This window comes from Lissotriton vulgaris, chromosome 1_1 (genome assembly GCF_964263255.1).
Source record: "Lissotriton vulgaris chromosome 1_1, aLisVul1.2, whole genome shotgun sequence".
Lineage (NCBI taxonomy): Eukaryota > Metazoa > Chordata > Amphibia > Caudata > Salamandridae > Lissotriton > Lissotriton vulgaris.
Genome location: NC_141685.1, coordinates 1776939323 through 1776954291, shown reverse-complemented (window position 1 = coordinate 1776954291; position 14969 = coordinate 1776939323). Strand labels below are relative to the sequence as shown.

Sequence of the window (14969 nt, the reverse complement as noted above, 5' to 3'; positions counted from 1 at the left end):
GCATACAGTTTTAGTTACATTTATTTCATATCCCGAAACACTCCCAAAATGTTTTGCTTCTTTATATATTAAAGAGATTGTGGCATTCAAGTCTGATGTAAAGATCATTAAGTCCGATGTATAGATCATTAAGTGAGGTATGCCTGGGTGTTGTCTAATCTTTTCAGCCAAAGGCTCAATGTATAAGTTGAAGAACATTGGATATAATAGGCATCCCTGCCAAGTGCCTCTCTGGATTTTGACTGGAGCAGATTCATTTCCATTCACTAGAATTCTAGCTATATGAGCTTTATATATCAGAGAAACTGACCTGCAAAAGTTCTTTCCTAAGTTACTTTCTTTAAATATAGATTTTAAGTAGGCCCAGTTTACTCTGTCAAAAGCCTTCGTGGCATCTATGGTAATTATGTCTAAAGGAGTTTTGTGTAAAGTTGCTATATTGATTGCCACAATCAGGTTAAAGGTAAGATCCCTTATTCCTCTCCCTCTAACAAATCCCTTTTGATCTCTATGGAGTAGGCTCTCTGTTACTCTGTTCAACCTCTCTGACAATATTTTTGCAGAGATCTTATAATCAATATTGAGTAGAGAGATATGAGTCACAGGAGCGTGCTGATTTGGAGGGTTTGAGGATTAACGGGATCGTTGCTTCGTTCCAAGAGGGTATATCCCCACCCTCTTCAAAGATGCGAGAAAATAGTATCATCATGACAAGGATAAGAACTTCCCTTAAAACTTTATATAATTCCGCACGTTGCCAGTCTGGGCCTGCGGCTTTTCCGGATTTACCAAAGTCTATGGATTTCCTAATCTCAACACTTGAAATCGGCATGTCCATATTATGAGATTTGTCTTCAGCAATCCTATTTGGGGGAGGTCTGAGCCAGCCATTTTGTTATTTCCCCTTCCTGGACATTTAAATCTTCATGATAAACTTTCTCAAAATGCGACTGAAAGGCCTTTTCGATTTAATCTGGGGTCTTGAGTATATTCCCCGGGACAGCAGAGTAATAATACCTCTAGCCAGATCTTGTTTGGTCTTCCATGCCAGAAGCTTTCTGCAGCTTTCCCCATACTCAAAATGAGCTAGTTTTCTGGCTTGCCATTTCTTTTTTCAGCCTTGAGTCAAGGATAGCCACCAAGTCTGATTTAAGAGACTCTAGCTTTGCAGATATGTTAGCATCCGAAGGATTACTCTGGTGTGTGATGAGGTAATACTCTAATTCTTGTATTTATTTTTCTATCTCCTCGACTTCTGCTTTATACTTTCTATGCTTAGCAAATTGTAGAGAGGTTATTAGACCCCTTAAGAAAGCTTTGTACACATCCCAGACCACTTGTATCGTGGCAGTACCTAGATTGGTTTGAAAAAAGGCCTCTGATTCGAACGCTCACTTCTCAGTTATATCCTCCTCTAGAAGAATGACATGCTTCAGGGTCCATCTATTGGGGGTTGATCTAACTGGCACCCTGAGAGATAGGGTCACTGCTGATTGGTTAGAAAGATGCTCTCCCACGTGGTTAACATCATGAACCCATTTCTTGAAGTTTGTGCTCAACAGGTAGTAATCTAGTCTAGACTTATGACCGTACTTCTTATAATGAAAGACGTAACCTCTTTTCTTCCTATTTTACTCCTCCACACATCATACCAGGCTAGCTGTTTCATCGCATTTTTGATCAATGCACCCATTTTGTGGGTTTGAATAGCTCTACTTCTCTGTGACTTAACTAATGGATGGTCTAGGACCACATTAAAATTTCCAGCCAATATTAGCGGGTCTGTGTAGTTTAACAATCCAGACAGTAGGTTTTTAAAGGGTGCCGGGTCATCTGTGTTCGGGCCATAATATCTTGCCCCTTTGAACTTGAATGCATGGCATTTAACCCTGGCTATAGCCCATCTTTCCATCCTATCCACCGTGCTGGACTCTAGTGATATCGCTGATTTAAAAAAAAATATTATTGCAACTCCCTTAGTTGAGGGCAGGCAGACCTGCAATTGTGCAGTGGCGACTTGCAACATTAATTAATGGTGAAGCACTCGCCATAATGGCTGCCGGCCGCTGGGCACCCCAAACAGATGCTCCTCTCGCCACACAGATCCTGGGGGTGATGAGGAGCAGGAAGGAAAGGGAGGGACTTCCCTTCTCATGCAATGCGCATCCAACCAATGCTCCAGGAGTGGTTGGAGCAGGCTAACCCTGTGCTCATTTTGAGGCTGGGGGCCTGTGCCTGCAATCCCTCTGCTGTTTTGCAGCGCTGGGATTGCTGGCTTTAAAGTGTGCATGTCAGATTGGCCGGCCATAGGTTGCAGGCAAATCTGACATGCAAATTTTAACACCTACAACATCATCCTGCAATCTGCAGGAATCTGCCCTGCCTCCACCACCCACTTGCTACGGCAGGCGGCACACAGAATAATAAAATGGTAATGACCATTTTATTATTCTGAGTTTACCACTCTGCTCGCAGCAAGTCGGGCGACGCTCTTCTGCCCACAAAGAGAAATCGCTCATGCAATTGTGTAAACCGCAGTTGCTGGAGTAGCCAAATTCTTTTCATGAAGCTTGTAATGGATGCTCCTTGGTAGGGTTTTGAGTTATCCTCTTGGAGGGTGCAGGTGAGGAAGGGCGATTTTACCTGTTCTTGGTTGTAGGCATATTATAAATTGCTGAGGAAGAGAAAATCTCTCTTTATAAGGTAGTCCGGCCAAACTCTTTGTATATGTTTTATAAGGGAGAGGATGAATTTGGCCAGTAGATAAGATATATTTCATTTGGTTTAGTTATGCAATAAAAGGAGGACCCCCTCTTGTAAAGATAATTTGAGGTCAGGGAGAAAAGGGGAAAACCAAGACATACAGTAAAGAGCTCCCTCATGACCTATATTTCTTTCATGAATGTGGAACTAAATTCATCATAGGCTAAACGACAATATTATGACATCACCAAGGCTAGTAAGATAAAGTTGATTTAATCATAGTTGTTTATTAAAGGGAGACAATAGATCGCAAAATCTCTGGGACCATGTGTGATGGATGTGTTCAGAAGGATCTGAACAATATAGGACCTATTTTAAAATCTACTGTCTTCCTTTTTTCCAGTTATATGTGTTTGTGAATGTAGTACAAGTTCACATGAGTGTGGATGGTTTTGTTTGAGTATGTATGAACGCTTTTCTTTTGTATGATTTCTCTCTCAGGGGTCATTTGTGAATTCCGCGTAGAAATTTTGTTCACTTATATGTATATTTATACAAAATAGTTTTATAAAAAAAGGAGAAATAATTACATTTTTGCTACATATATCTTCAATGATAAAAAGAAGTTTAAAAAACAACGATGAATAAATCAACGTTATCTTATTAGCCTTGTTGATGTCATGATATTGTCATTTAGCCTATGCTGAATTTAGTTCCAAGTTTATGAAAGAAATATAGGTCATGAGGGAGCTCTTTACTGTATGTTTTATTTGGTTTGGAACATTGCCTCATGAGATTGTTAAAAGAGCTTACGTTTTGAGTGAAAGTGAAATGAGCGACTCCATAGTAAGCACTGAGGCCACCAGCAACAATCTTATGGGCAGGGTGGAGGATTAGTGATGTATATGACAGTTGATTCTTCATGTATTTTCGCTTTAGAATGTCGTAAATTGGTTTGATGAAGTGCTAGTATGGCAGAAACTGGGGGAAGTGCTATGGTCAAAGAAACACCGCTCCTTTGGTTTTTAACCTAGAACGAACGTAATCACTATATGAGTGGTTCTTAACCTGTGGTCCGGGGATCCCAGGGGGGACTGCAGAATCTACATAGGGAGCCTGCGAATGCTTAGAAAAATTAGTAATCTTAACATATTAATGTAGTGTGTATAAATAAAGAAGCAACATTGAAAATTATAAAACGTACTGTAAATGGGAGTTCATTTGAAATTGGAGGCTATAAATTAGTATCCTCAGATTGATTTGTAGAAATAATACAAACAGAACAGACGATGAGTTGCCTCAATTGAATTTAGAAAAGCTCCAATCTCCCACTAAAACTACATTTTGATTTTTGTTTATATTTGTTCGTGAATAAATAAAATATTTTCTTATTTGTATATTTGTTCGATGAATGCTTGTTTCTGTGTTTTTTGTGTACTGTTTTGCGGTTCAGATAATTGAAAATGCTGAGGCTGGGGTGGGTCCCTTGGCTTCAAGTAATAGCTCAGTACGGGATCCCAAATTCCAATAAGGATTCAGTGGGCGTACTCTGGTTTTATTAATAATTACTTCGGGCTCCACAGAAGCCAAAACGTTAAGAACCACTACATTAGATAACATTTACTGGTATTGAAACCATAGCTTACAGGCATCAAAAGTACCTCTGAAGATAATATGTCCCACATGTTTTTCCGGTAATATATATTTTTAAATGTAATATCAGAATAATCAAGTTGGTTATCAACTACACATAAATGATTAACACTTTTTTCATGGTCCCCAAATTTTTTAACCGTACAATAAAACAACCCTAAAACACCTCATGAATGTTTACGTGGATATACTATTAAACAATATTGCTGTGCTTAACACAAACTTTTACTTCACACAGGAAATATTACGGCGAAAAAGTTGGAATTTATTTTGCCTGGCTCGGTTTTTATACAAAGATGTTGGTCCTTGCAGCAGTTGTGGGACTTGCCTGTTTTCTTTATGGATTCAAATCTCAGGAAACCTGCACATGGAGGTATCGTATCAAAATATTTGTGTGCTGATATTTTCCATTATGCCCTTTAAAACAGGCTTAGCAAATATCTTTAGAACACTGTAATTTAAAATGAATGGCAAAGATTAATGAAGTGGAGTGTAGGGTTAGGGTTTAGTTGTACTTTGACTAGAGATGTCAACCCTGCTTAATATCATACCTACATGTTCAACATTGACATATAAGACATGGAAATCGTGCATGTCCCTTTCCATGAATGTGTTTTTGATGTAGTTTATTTTGAGATTCCAGGAAATTAATGTGAATCATAAATTACATCTTGGCCAGTGAACAGATAGATGATGTTCCCATCTTTTCAGCAATTCTCTGTTTTATGGGACATACTTCAGCTATGCATTTTGTAGATTGTAAAATACCAGTTCACACAACAAACTGGATAAATGGCCAATTCACTCTGTTCTAATGTTTGGTTTCCAATTTGTGTACTTTCTTCTTGGACTTCTCTTGGCTAGTGAGAAATTCCAACCACAGCGGTGATTGTAGTGTTGTGGAAGGGAGGTGCTAAATAATCAATAGATTGCAAAAATATTATATAGTATTGTATAGTTCAGACCCTCAAGTGCCTTACATAGAACTTACATACAAGTACACAAACCGCTAATGAGTAAGAAGCTTGCATTCAAAGTAGACCCAAAACCAGCCCTCAACAACCTTCCTCCATGCAGGCATACAGCTAGCCGCAAGAACGTTAGTTAAAAGTAAATATTCAGCCAACCTTTAAGAAACTTGCACAATGCCTTCCATATCAGTAGACGTAAATTCCAAATTCATACATAGAAATGACAAAGTTCTAATTAGTCGTAGCTTAGAAGAAATTGCCACTGCATGTGCAAACAACTAATCAGGCAACAAATAATGAAAACATGGAGAGTACAAAAAAAGGCAGTACAAGTTGTAATAAAAAACACACATCTGTGCTATGACTAATTAGAACGTTGTCATTTCTGTGTATAAATTTGAAATTTACGTAACCTATATGTGAAATTCTTTCTATCTTGATTTTAATCTCTTGATATGTGTTTAATGTATTTAATAAAAAGATAGATATAATTTCTACTTCTTATGTACTGGTTTTAGATTGTCAACTAGACTCCCTTGTGTCAAGTTGAAGTGGAATTAAGTGGTTTGGTGACTCTTTGTGAGTGGTGCATATTATTGAGCAAACCAAAGAAAGCCTTGTTTTTTATTGTTAACTGTAACCCCTCATAAATATACACACGAACATTCTCTCCTTGTTCAGGATTGCTTGGTCCCTACTATGAAGAAGGGTTTGTTGCTTGTCAAGCTCAGTAGAACAAAAAGGAAAACGTGTTAAGAATTAAAGAAGTGAAAAGGGTAAAGAAAAAGCACATAATCTTTTGGTGATTTCTATTCTTTTTAAGCAAAGAAGTCTGTGATCCCAAAATCGGAGGCAATATCATTATGTGTCCCCAGTGTGATCAAGAATGCACTTATTGGAATCTCACCATTACATGTAGTTCATCAAAGGTAACTTATTTAATCTATTTTATTGGCAAAGATTATTTTCTATAAATTGACCTGCAATATTTGTAGTGGGTTTATATTAGAAATTATTATAGATAATGGGGTAGCCCTTAAAGTCAATGCGGACCTGGACGTAATACGAAAATGAAAACAATGGTCCGTGACCACAATTCAAAAAAGTTTAACAATTTGGGTTGTGTGAAAACACTACAACCTGGTTATTTAATAACCTAACAAAGATCATATGCATGTAATCCATACCTATTTATGCATGTACAAAAGTTAATAGACCACACAAGCAAAAAAGCGTCAAATTCTGTAGTTCAATAACAAGTATTTATTTGCATGAATCAAAAATCTACTTTTTCAAATGACCACAGGTTGCGCGCGAAAAAGGTGAAAAGGGGCAGGGTAGTAGTGGTGGGAGGTGAAAGATTGAATGAGAGAATGAAGGTAATATGTTCGATATTTTACAATTACTGGTATCAGAGACCAGTCAGTACAAGCCTGTCCAGATTAGATTTACAAGTAATCTGTAAATTTCAAATGTGCACTCAATGCATTTTCCAATAATATGACCATGAGACTGTAGGTACAGGTCTTAGTTAGTAGGAGGGCGTTGACGTTTCGAATGCACTGTGCTTTGAGGGATTCAGACCTTAGCTGCGAGTCTTCATCAGGACTTTATGTTTGCAACCTTGACCTGGAGCCAAGCCTGGCCTCACAGGTGTGTTTGTGAAGGGCCCTGATCGATTCCGACTGAGACGACTGGCGTTTTCGAGTGGCCTTCCGACTAAGGAAGGGGTCTAATTTACTTGGATAAATATGTGGTGATGTAATTCAGCAATTCACCTTTAAACGGTTTCCGTGGCGACTTTGGGCCTTCGGAACGTCCCTGACTTGGCTGAATTAAGAAAGCAATTTCGCCAAGCCCAGGGAGAACCAGGGGCTGACTTCAGCCTCCATTCACATCTACTGCTGTGAATGTTCAACAGTTAACAGCTGTAGAATTGTTTTAAAGATATATATTTTGCGTATCATTAACAATGTGTAATGTGCATTTTCACTCACAATATTACATCTACAGACTGATATTGTATAATTGCCTTTAAAAACAAATTCCCTATGATGTGTAGCAGTGTAGTTAATAATGTGCTTCAGTTAAGTCACATTTCTGTGTAAAACATCATCTTGGACAAGATAAATACCATTTCTGACATTTACTTGTACATCCCCCCGCGCACCTCATCTCCCCACAGGCTCCACAGCACACAGTCAAGCTGAGGTCATATTCATTTATTTTCATTGCTGTATTGTTTTGCTCACGATGAACTTTCCATGGTGCAGATGTAAAATTCTTACATATAACCTCATGTTCCGTTCCTTTATTTGATCTATTCACTTGAAGAAAGTCTTATTGTCAATGTTTCCTATTTTGTTCAAACATCTCTGGATGATATTAGCATAGAGGGTGCTGAATAATTATTAAGAAATGGGTTAGAGCTTAAGTGCTTAGGCAAAATCACGTATGTTTTCTCTGTGCTCTGATTTTTTGAACAAACTATACATTTGCTCACTCCACGTTAAAACTGCAAGAATTGTGTATATAAACCTCTTGATTTTGGGGGTTAGCCTGAGATTTTCCTGAGCTTTCCAATGCTTCTAGGCATGCTGTCTGATTTTCTAATGTTTTTGATACGCTTGGGACTTGGAATATTTTCTGGTTTTTGCCTACTGTGCATAATTTTGCATCCGAAAGCCTTCAAGGCATTGACTCTGTAGCACTTACTTTGAATTTTTGTAATAAAACTCTTTAATGTTTCATTCATCTAGAACTCAGTTATTGAGTGGAGAACAATGCTTAATTTGAACTGGTGGTTTCAGGTGCTAGGCACCAGCACATTATTGTCAATACTGGCACTTATGATACTGTCTAATTTAAGGATGAGCATACTCACAGTTGTGTATTGATGCAATATAAATGGAAATGGAATAATACTTGCCGTCCAAGCCATTCTTAGAGCTTCGGGGTCCTGTAGCAGTCTCAATAGTCACTCTTGTAGGAGTGGGATGGTTAGGATTTGTGTTGGTACCGGCTTTGGCAGTACTGGCAGGGGCAATAGGAGGTGCAATCTGCAGTGGTCTCCTGACAAGGGCTCTGACACTTATTTTTCACAAATTAAGCACTGTGGAGACCATTCAATTTTTTTTGACCCGTAATTTATTGATTTGTTTCACCCTGCTAACTTGATGTTTTTGGGGGTTCCTTAACATGCAGACATATTGCTTCACAAATTTGAGGTTCAACACCAACTCAGATCTAGTTAATGCGGGAGATTTGATTTAGGTACATTGTTGGTGTGTCTACATTTTGGGTACCATTTTCCTTCCACAGAGCCCTGGCCCTGCATTTGGCTGTTAACTGTTGAACATTCACAACAGCAGCTGCGAATCAAAGGCTTTGAAACTGTGGAGGATTTCAACCCCCTCCTTCTCTAGGAGGTCTTTGTTTTTTAATTAGGACATTCTGCCCTCATGGGGTGCAATGTTCTGACAGCCTTCTAACCCGCCATAGCAGGCAATACAAGCCATTAAAGGCCCTTTCCTTTAATGCTGGAGTAGGGCCTTTAATGGATGGTATAGCCCGCTACTGCGGGCTATAAGGCTATTTTAGAACTCTAGAATGTTGACTGCTTTGTTAAAGTCAGTGGTGTGCCTCAGGACAATAGTGTCTGGTATACAACTTCTACTCTAGCATTCCAATGTTTCTATTTCTGTTTTTCCCTTTTTCAATTTAGAACGTTCTACCCTCAGCCGGTGTAATCTTCTAATCGCAATATAGCCTTTTAGCCTTGGGCTATACCAGTTATTAAAGGACCTCTTCCACATTATAGGCCCAAGCCGAGGGTCCAGGGCCTTTAACTGGTTTAGTCCTCGGTTGCAAGCTATAATATCATATTTATAACTGACTTTACAAAACCACTGTTCTAAACAAACTAGTTGGATGGCTAAATCATGTAGGGGACCTTAAGAATGCTTTTCTTTTAAAACTCCATAGTGCTTATTATTAATGTTCTCTAAAACCAAATGTGCATAAATGTGTTGTGTGCATAATCTACAAATTATGAGTGCCTCAGCACGATGGGTACATAGGCATAAACTGTAGGCAGCAAATGCTACCAGATTTTAAAAAATGTAGGGGATAATGTTGGAAGATTGAAACAATTAAAATCTTAGTGAGCTGTTTGCATACAGTACAGAATATGTGAAACCCAGAACAGCAAAAAAATGGCATGCGTTACTTTTAAAGCTCTTCACCTCCAGCATCTGGTTGCATCCACAATTCTTTAAAAACTCGAGGAGAATCTGAAATATAAAACTGGAATCAACCAAAATAATAACTCCACATTCTGCAAATCATTCTCTGATGCAGCCTGTGCTCTTTGAAACTAACTCTCAGTGGGCCTGAAATATTCAAAGACCTCTTCAATTCTGCAAAAAGCAGAAAACCCACCATTTTAAACTTGCAGTAGTTTCAGCATCCATGTAATTTGTCATCTTTCCATCATTTCTTATGCTCTTTGCTCTACTTCCCTTTAAGTATTCTTGACACTGACGCCTATCCCTCCATACTGTCTTTGTACATATTTCTACTGTTACCTAGACTGCCTTTTTTGATTTTCTTTCTCAGTGCTCACTATAACTTCTATCCCACCCATTGCCCACCCACTAACCTCCACTCTCTACTTGCTTAATGCTAATCACTATTTCCTGTATTGTCAGTTTTGAGATTATATTTGTCTGTCTTCACCTAAATGTTTATTTTACCCCACGAGCACAGGGATTACACAGTGCTTTAATCCCAGGCTGTCTGGAAGATGGTCATGTCTATGATTATTTTCTTGTTTATTGTTTTTTAATTAATCAATCAAATATTTATAGAGCACGACAACCCACCCGTGGGGGACTCGAGGCACTGGGGAAGTTGGTTGCTGCATGTTGGGTTGTTCAGTCAAACAGCCAGGTCATGAGTGCTTCATGAATTGCAGGAGCAAAGCTGCGATCCTTAGGTGCAGGGATAGATTGTTCCATGGCTTTGCTACCAGGTGCAAGAAAGAGCTTCCTCCGCTGTTGGTTTTGCGGATCCGTGGGGTGTCTGCGAGGGAGAGGGAAGCAGATCAAAGGTGTCTGGTCAGTTGGAGGAAAGTTAAGCATTTGTTAATGTATGGTGGTCCTTCGTTGGGCAAAGGCCTTGTAAGCTTAGGTCAGCATCTTGAACTGGTATCTCTTCACGATTGGGAGCCAGTGTAGTTTCTTCAGGTGGGGTGTGATGAGGGTACTTCTGGGGAGGTCCAGTACGAGTCTTGCCTCTGAGTTTTGTATAGTCTGGAGTCTTTTCAGAAGGCGTGGAGTGATTCCTATGGAGAGTGTGTTTCTATAATCCAATCTGCTGGTGATGAGGGTCTGCATGACGGTCCTTCTGGTGTTGACTGGAAGCCATCTGAAGATCTTGTGGAGCAAGCAGAGGGTGTGAAAGCATGCGGATGTGACTGTGTTGTCTTTTGCTTCATAGATTGCTTGCTGTCCAGGATGATGCCGAGGTTGTGATCTGATGAGGTGTTGGGGGATCCTAGTTACATGGACCACCATGTGTCATTCCACAGCAAGGTGTTCTTTTCCAAGATGAGGACTTCCATCTTGTCTGTGTTGACTTAGAGATATCTGCCTTTTATCTAGTAAGCAACGGTCCTCATGTATCTGTGCAAGTTGGCTCTGGTGGTGGAAACATTGAGAGGATAAGCTGGGTGTCGTCGGCGTAGGAGATGATGTTGAGTCTGTACAATCTGACTATGTCAGCCAGGGGTGGGGCTCAGGGACGATCCTTGAGGGGCACCGTAGATTATATTCTTGGGTTTAGAGGTGAACGGTGGGAGATAAATCCTCTGGGTTCTACCGTTGAGTTACAATGGGGTCCATTTAAGAGCATCTCCTTGGATCCTGATGTGGAGGAGTCTGTTGATCAGGATGTGGTGGGAAACTCTGTCAATCGTGTCTAGCAGGTCAAAGAAGATGAGAGCTGTCATTTCTCAGTGGTGGAGGAGGGCCCTGATGTCATTGGTGGCTGCAGTCAGGGCTGTCTCAGTGCTGTGGTTGGGGGGGGGGTACAGGAGGTTGTGGTGTTCCAGGTGCTTAGTGAGTTGCTGGTTGACTGCCTTCTCAGTGACCTTTGTTGCTGGATGTGGAGCAGAGAGATAGGCCGGTAGTTCTTCGGATCGGCTTGGTCAGTGGATGGTTTATTTCAGGAGGGGCTTCACTTAAGTATGCTTCCAGCCCTCAGTGAAGGAGGCCAAGATGATGGAGGTGTCCAGGACTTTCCAGAGTTCTTCACCAATTGTCTTGCTTCTGAGGTTGAAGACGTGGTTTGGGGGCAGGGATCCATGGGTGCTCCTGAGTGCATGAAGTTCATGATGGATACAGTGTCTTGAATGGTCGGGAGGTTCCAGTGGGTGAGATGGTTTTCGGGGTTTATGGTTGTGGGTGCGAGTTGGTTGATGCTGTCTGTGGCTCAGTTTCTGATCGACAGTTCTCTGTAAGAGATTCTCCAAATCTCAATTCTTGTTGACATGTGCAGCAATTTGACACCTTTTGGTACAGCAGTGCATTATAAAAATAAGATATAAAACACAATTAAACACACATAAAAAACCTAACTGTGCATAATAAAAGCAATGAAAAAGCATCTTCAGATTCCAAGGTTTCGCAACTCCTTAGTGATATCTTAAAATGTGTGAGGTGTGAAAAGCAGCTTACTGACTAAATTGCTTGCCAGTTGAACAACTGAATAGCTGATTAGCTGTTCAACCACATTTCTTTTGAACTTTTTTCTTTCCCCAAGAATACAGTTATCATCCATCATTAGCTTACTGTGCCTTCTAAACCCAAGCCAGTTAAAAGTGACTTACATAAATTTGCTTTAAATCATTTACCGCAACGATTAAAGAACTATAAATTGGTGCATTTATTTACACTTTACAAATCTAACATTTATTTGCAAGGGGCCCAGTTGCACATGGGGCGCAAGTGCTGAAAGAAACAGCTAAAACATGGATGCTACAGAATCAAATGCAACCCTTTATAGGTCTGGCTTGACAGCGCTGCTGTTTGTAGGACATATTGTTGCCTTTTTTTTAAAATACACATAGTGGGCTTTGGCTCCACCCAAAGAAATGTACCTCTCTCTCCTCCTCTCGCTACTGGCTATTTGGCTAATTATTTCTTCTTCAAGAAAGTGCTCCCATTGGAATGTAAGAGGGACTATTTTACATCTGAAAAGTACACTCTAGTACACATTCAGTTCTTTATCACCCACATACATTCTATACAGGAAGCAATCCTTTTTCTCTCATGTTTCCGTGCTTTAGAAGTCACCAGTCCGGGTTCCCATGTGATAAACAGTATTTTTGCATTCAACACACGTAAACAACATTTGAGAATACTTTTGTTTACACGTGTTGCATCATTGACCAGGTGTACTGACTTTGATTTGTTTCTGACGCATCCATTTTTCCGAAGCTTTTGATTGTACTCACACTGTATCATACAAACAAGGATTATCAAACCCAATAGCATGCCATACAAACATCAAACCTGTTGGCTTTGCCACTGCTTTATAACTTGTGAGATCCTAAAATGACATTTTAACACATGTTGATGCTATGTCATCAAATATATTGGTGAATTAAACAAAAATTTTCGTTCTTGAAATAGCATTTTCCAAAATATATTTACTTAGTTATTTATGCTATACTTATAAAGCTCCCGTAGACCCCAGTAGCATCATGACAGTGAAGGGGAAAACCCCTGTGAAGAACTGTAAAGGAGAGGATAAAGAATGTTGTAAGAAGACTTAAGCTTTAAGTGCTTTCCAGAAAAGAAAACTGTTTGCTTGTTCACGTCATGAGGCAGAGCATTCCATATCTTAAGAATGAGGTGGTAGAGTCCACAGCCACCAATACTGGGCAGTTTGACATTACAGACATGGAACGGGAGCTGTAAAGAGACTGGATGAGTATGTATTTCAGTAACACTTCCTTGAGGCATAACTTGGCAATGTCATTAAAAAGCTGTGTGCATGATAGAGCTTTGAATTGAATCCTTTTTTTCATCTGTGAAGATTTTTCCTGGCCTGGGAAGAGTGCTTGACTTCTGCATCCTAGTACTGTTCTTACGGCAAATATTAACCCACATCGAGGAAAGACTTAAGAACATTGAGGTTGTGGAGAATAGCCGGGAGACAGACTCAGTTGATAAGAGCTTTGCCACCCTTTGGAAACGACTAGACCGGTTGGACACTTTGTCAGATTAAACTCCCAATTCAAAACCACTAAGCCTACTATCAATGAAGGGTTGCTTCCAATCCGCCAGCTAATGGCATACTTAATTGTAACCTACAAATTGCCGCACCAACATCTCTTCCATCTTCTGGTGTTTGTGACACCTGCAGTAAAGTTAAGAAATGTTTCTCATCAGAGCACCTAACCGTGCAGGACATCCTTTCCAATGATGATGTTGCTAATAGCTTACCTGCAACTGCTCCACATATGTCCCCAGTTTTTCGTAGTGTCCCTAGGAGCACCAAAGACAGTACAAACTCAGGGGGCGGCAGATTTTGAACAGGGGTTTTGGACCTCGAGAGAATAGAAATCCCTCAGGCAAGTAGGGAGGTACTTAGCCTCCCCCCAGCATCATGTCCTTTTGTCTTGATTCTGGCTGGGGATCCTCCTATTATGAAAAACCAAGTGGCAACATGGGACCTACTGCGCAATAAAAGTGTAGATTGGCCAACCCCCACTGTTCTTGGCCAACTGTTGTTGCAGGAGGGGCTGGCCACAGTGCCTCCCCTGATGCCATCTCTCACTGTTCGCAGCATTCAAACGGTTTCTTTTATAGAAGTTGGATTTATTATATCATCAGAAAACACATTCACTGAACCAGTCACATCTAAGTTGAAGTTATGGTTATCTTGGCCATAATACTAATACTAAAATGTTTAAAATAACCTGGAAATTCATTTAAAAACTACAATGCAAGTGTAACTACTCTTAAAAAATAAAGCAAAAAAACGGAACTTCCCCACTTATGGCTAGATATGCAAACCATAGCTCACACGCTTGTCGTGTAAACCTTAACTCTCACAGCAAATCCAATGCACAGGACCGGATAATATTATAACAATAAAGAAGAGGACTTCACAACACATATTAAATTAAGATACATTATATCAAAATATACAGTGCTCTACTTTATTACATGTGTGTTTGATTATGGGACAATAAAATGCAAAGTATGTGGCATTATGAGGCACAGATTATTTTGATCAAATTTGAGCTAGAAACAACACGTTTGTTGAAAGCTGCAGATCATGTGGCAATTACGTGAAATCCATGATTATGCAGTAAACGCCACCATCACAGAGTTGTGTAATTCCACTAGCCCTGAGAATTGTTCATTGCTTTATCAACACTTTATTTATTTCAGCTGAATTTGTTGTTCTAGGGATGAGAGCCATTCAGGTCCATGAGTCTAGTCTTGACTAATTGGCGTTGATTCTTTTATACTGTTATGTAACATTTGTCTCTGATATCCGATACATGCCTGGTATCTCTGCTCAGAATTTGTATCACTTGTTCTAATGCTTGTATTTATCCGTCTTAGA

At 39.8% G+C, this 14969-nt stretch overlaps 1 protein-coding gene across 2 annotated transcripts in view; it reads left to right on the top strand.

Annotated features, from left to right (window-relative positions):
- ANO6 (anoctamin 6) overlaps positions 1-14969 on the top strand; it is a 503549-nt gene that overhangs the window by 403469 nt on the left and 85111 nt on the right. For both annotated transcript variants that reach the window (XM_086919093.1, XM_086919092.1), the window contains exons 8-9: positions 4595-4729; positions 6151-6256. In XM_086919093.1, the coding sequence (XP_086775219.1) occupies positions 4595-4729; positions 6151-6256 (241 nt within the window). The remainder of the gene's footprint in view (positions 1-4594; positions 4730-6150; positions 6257-14969) is intronic.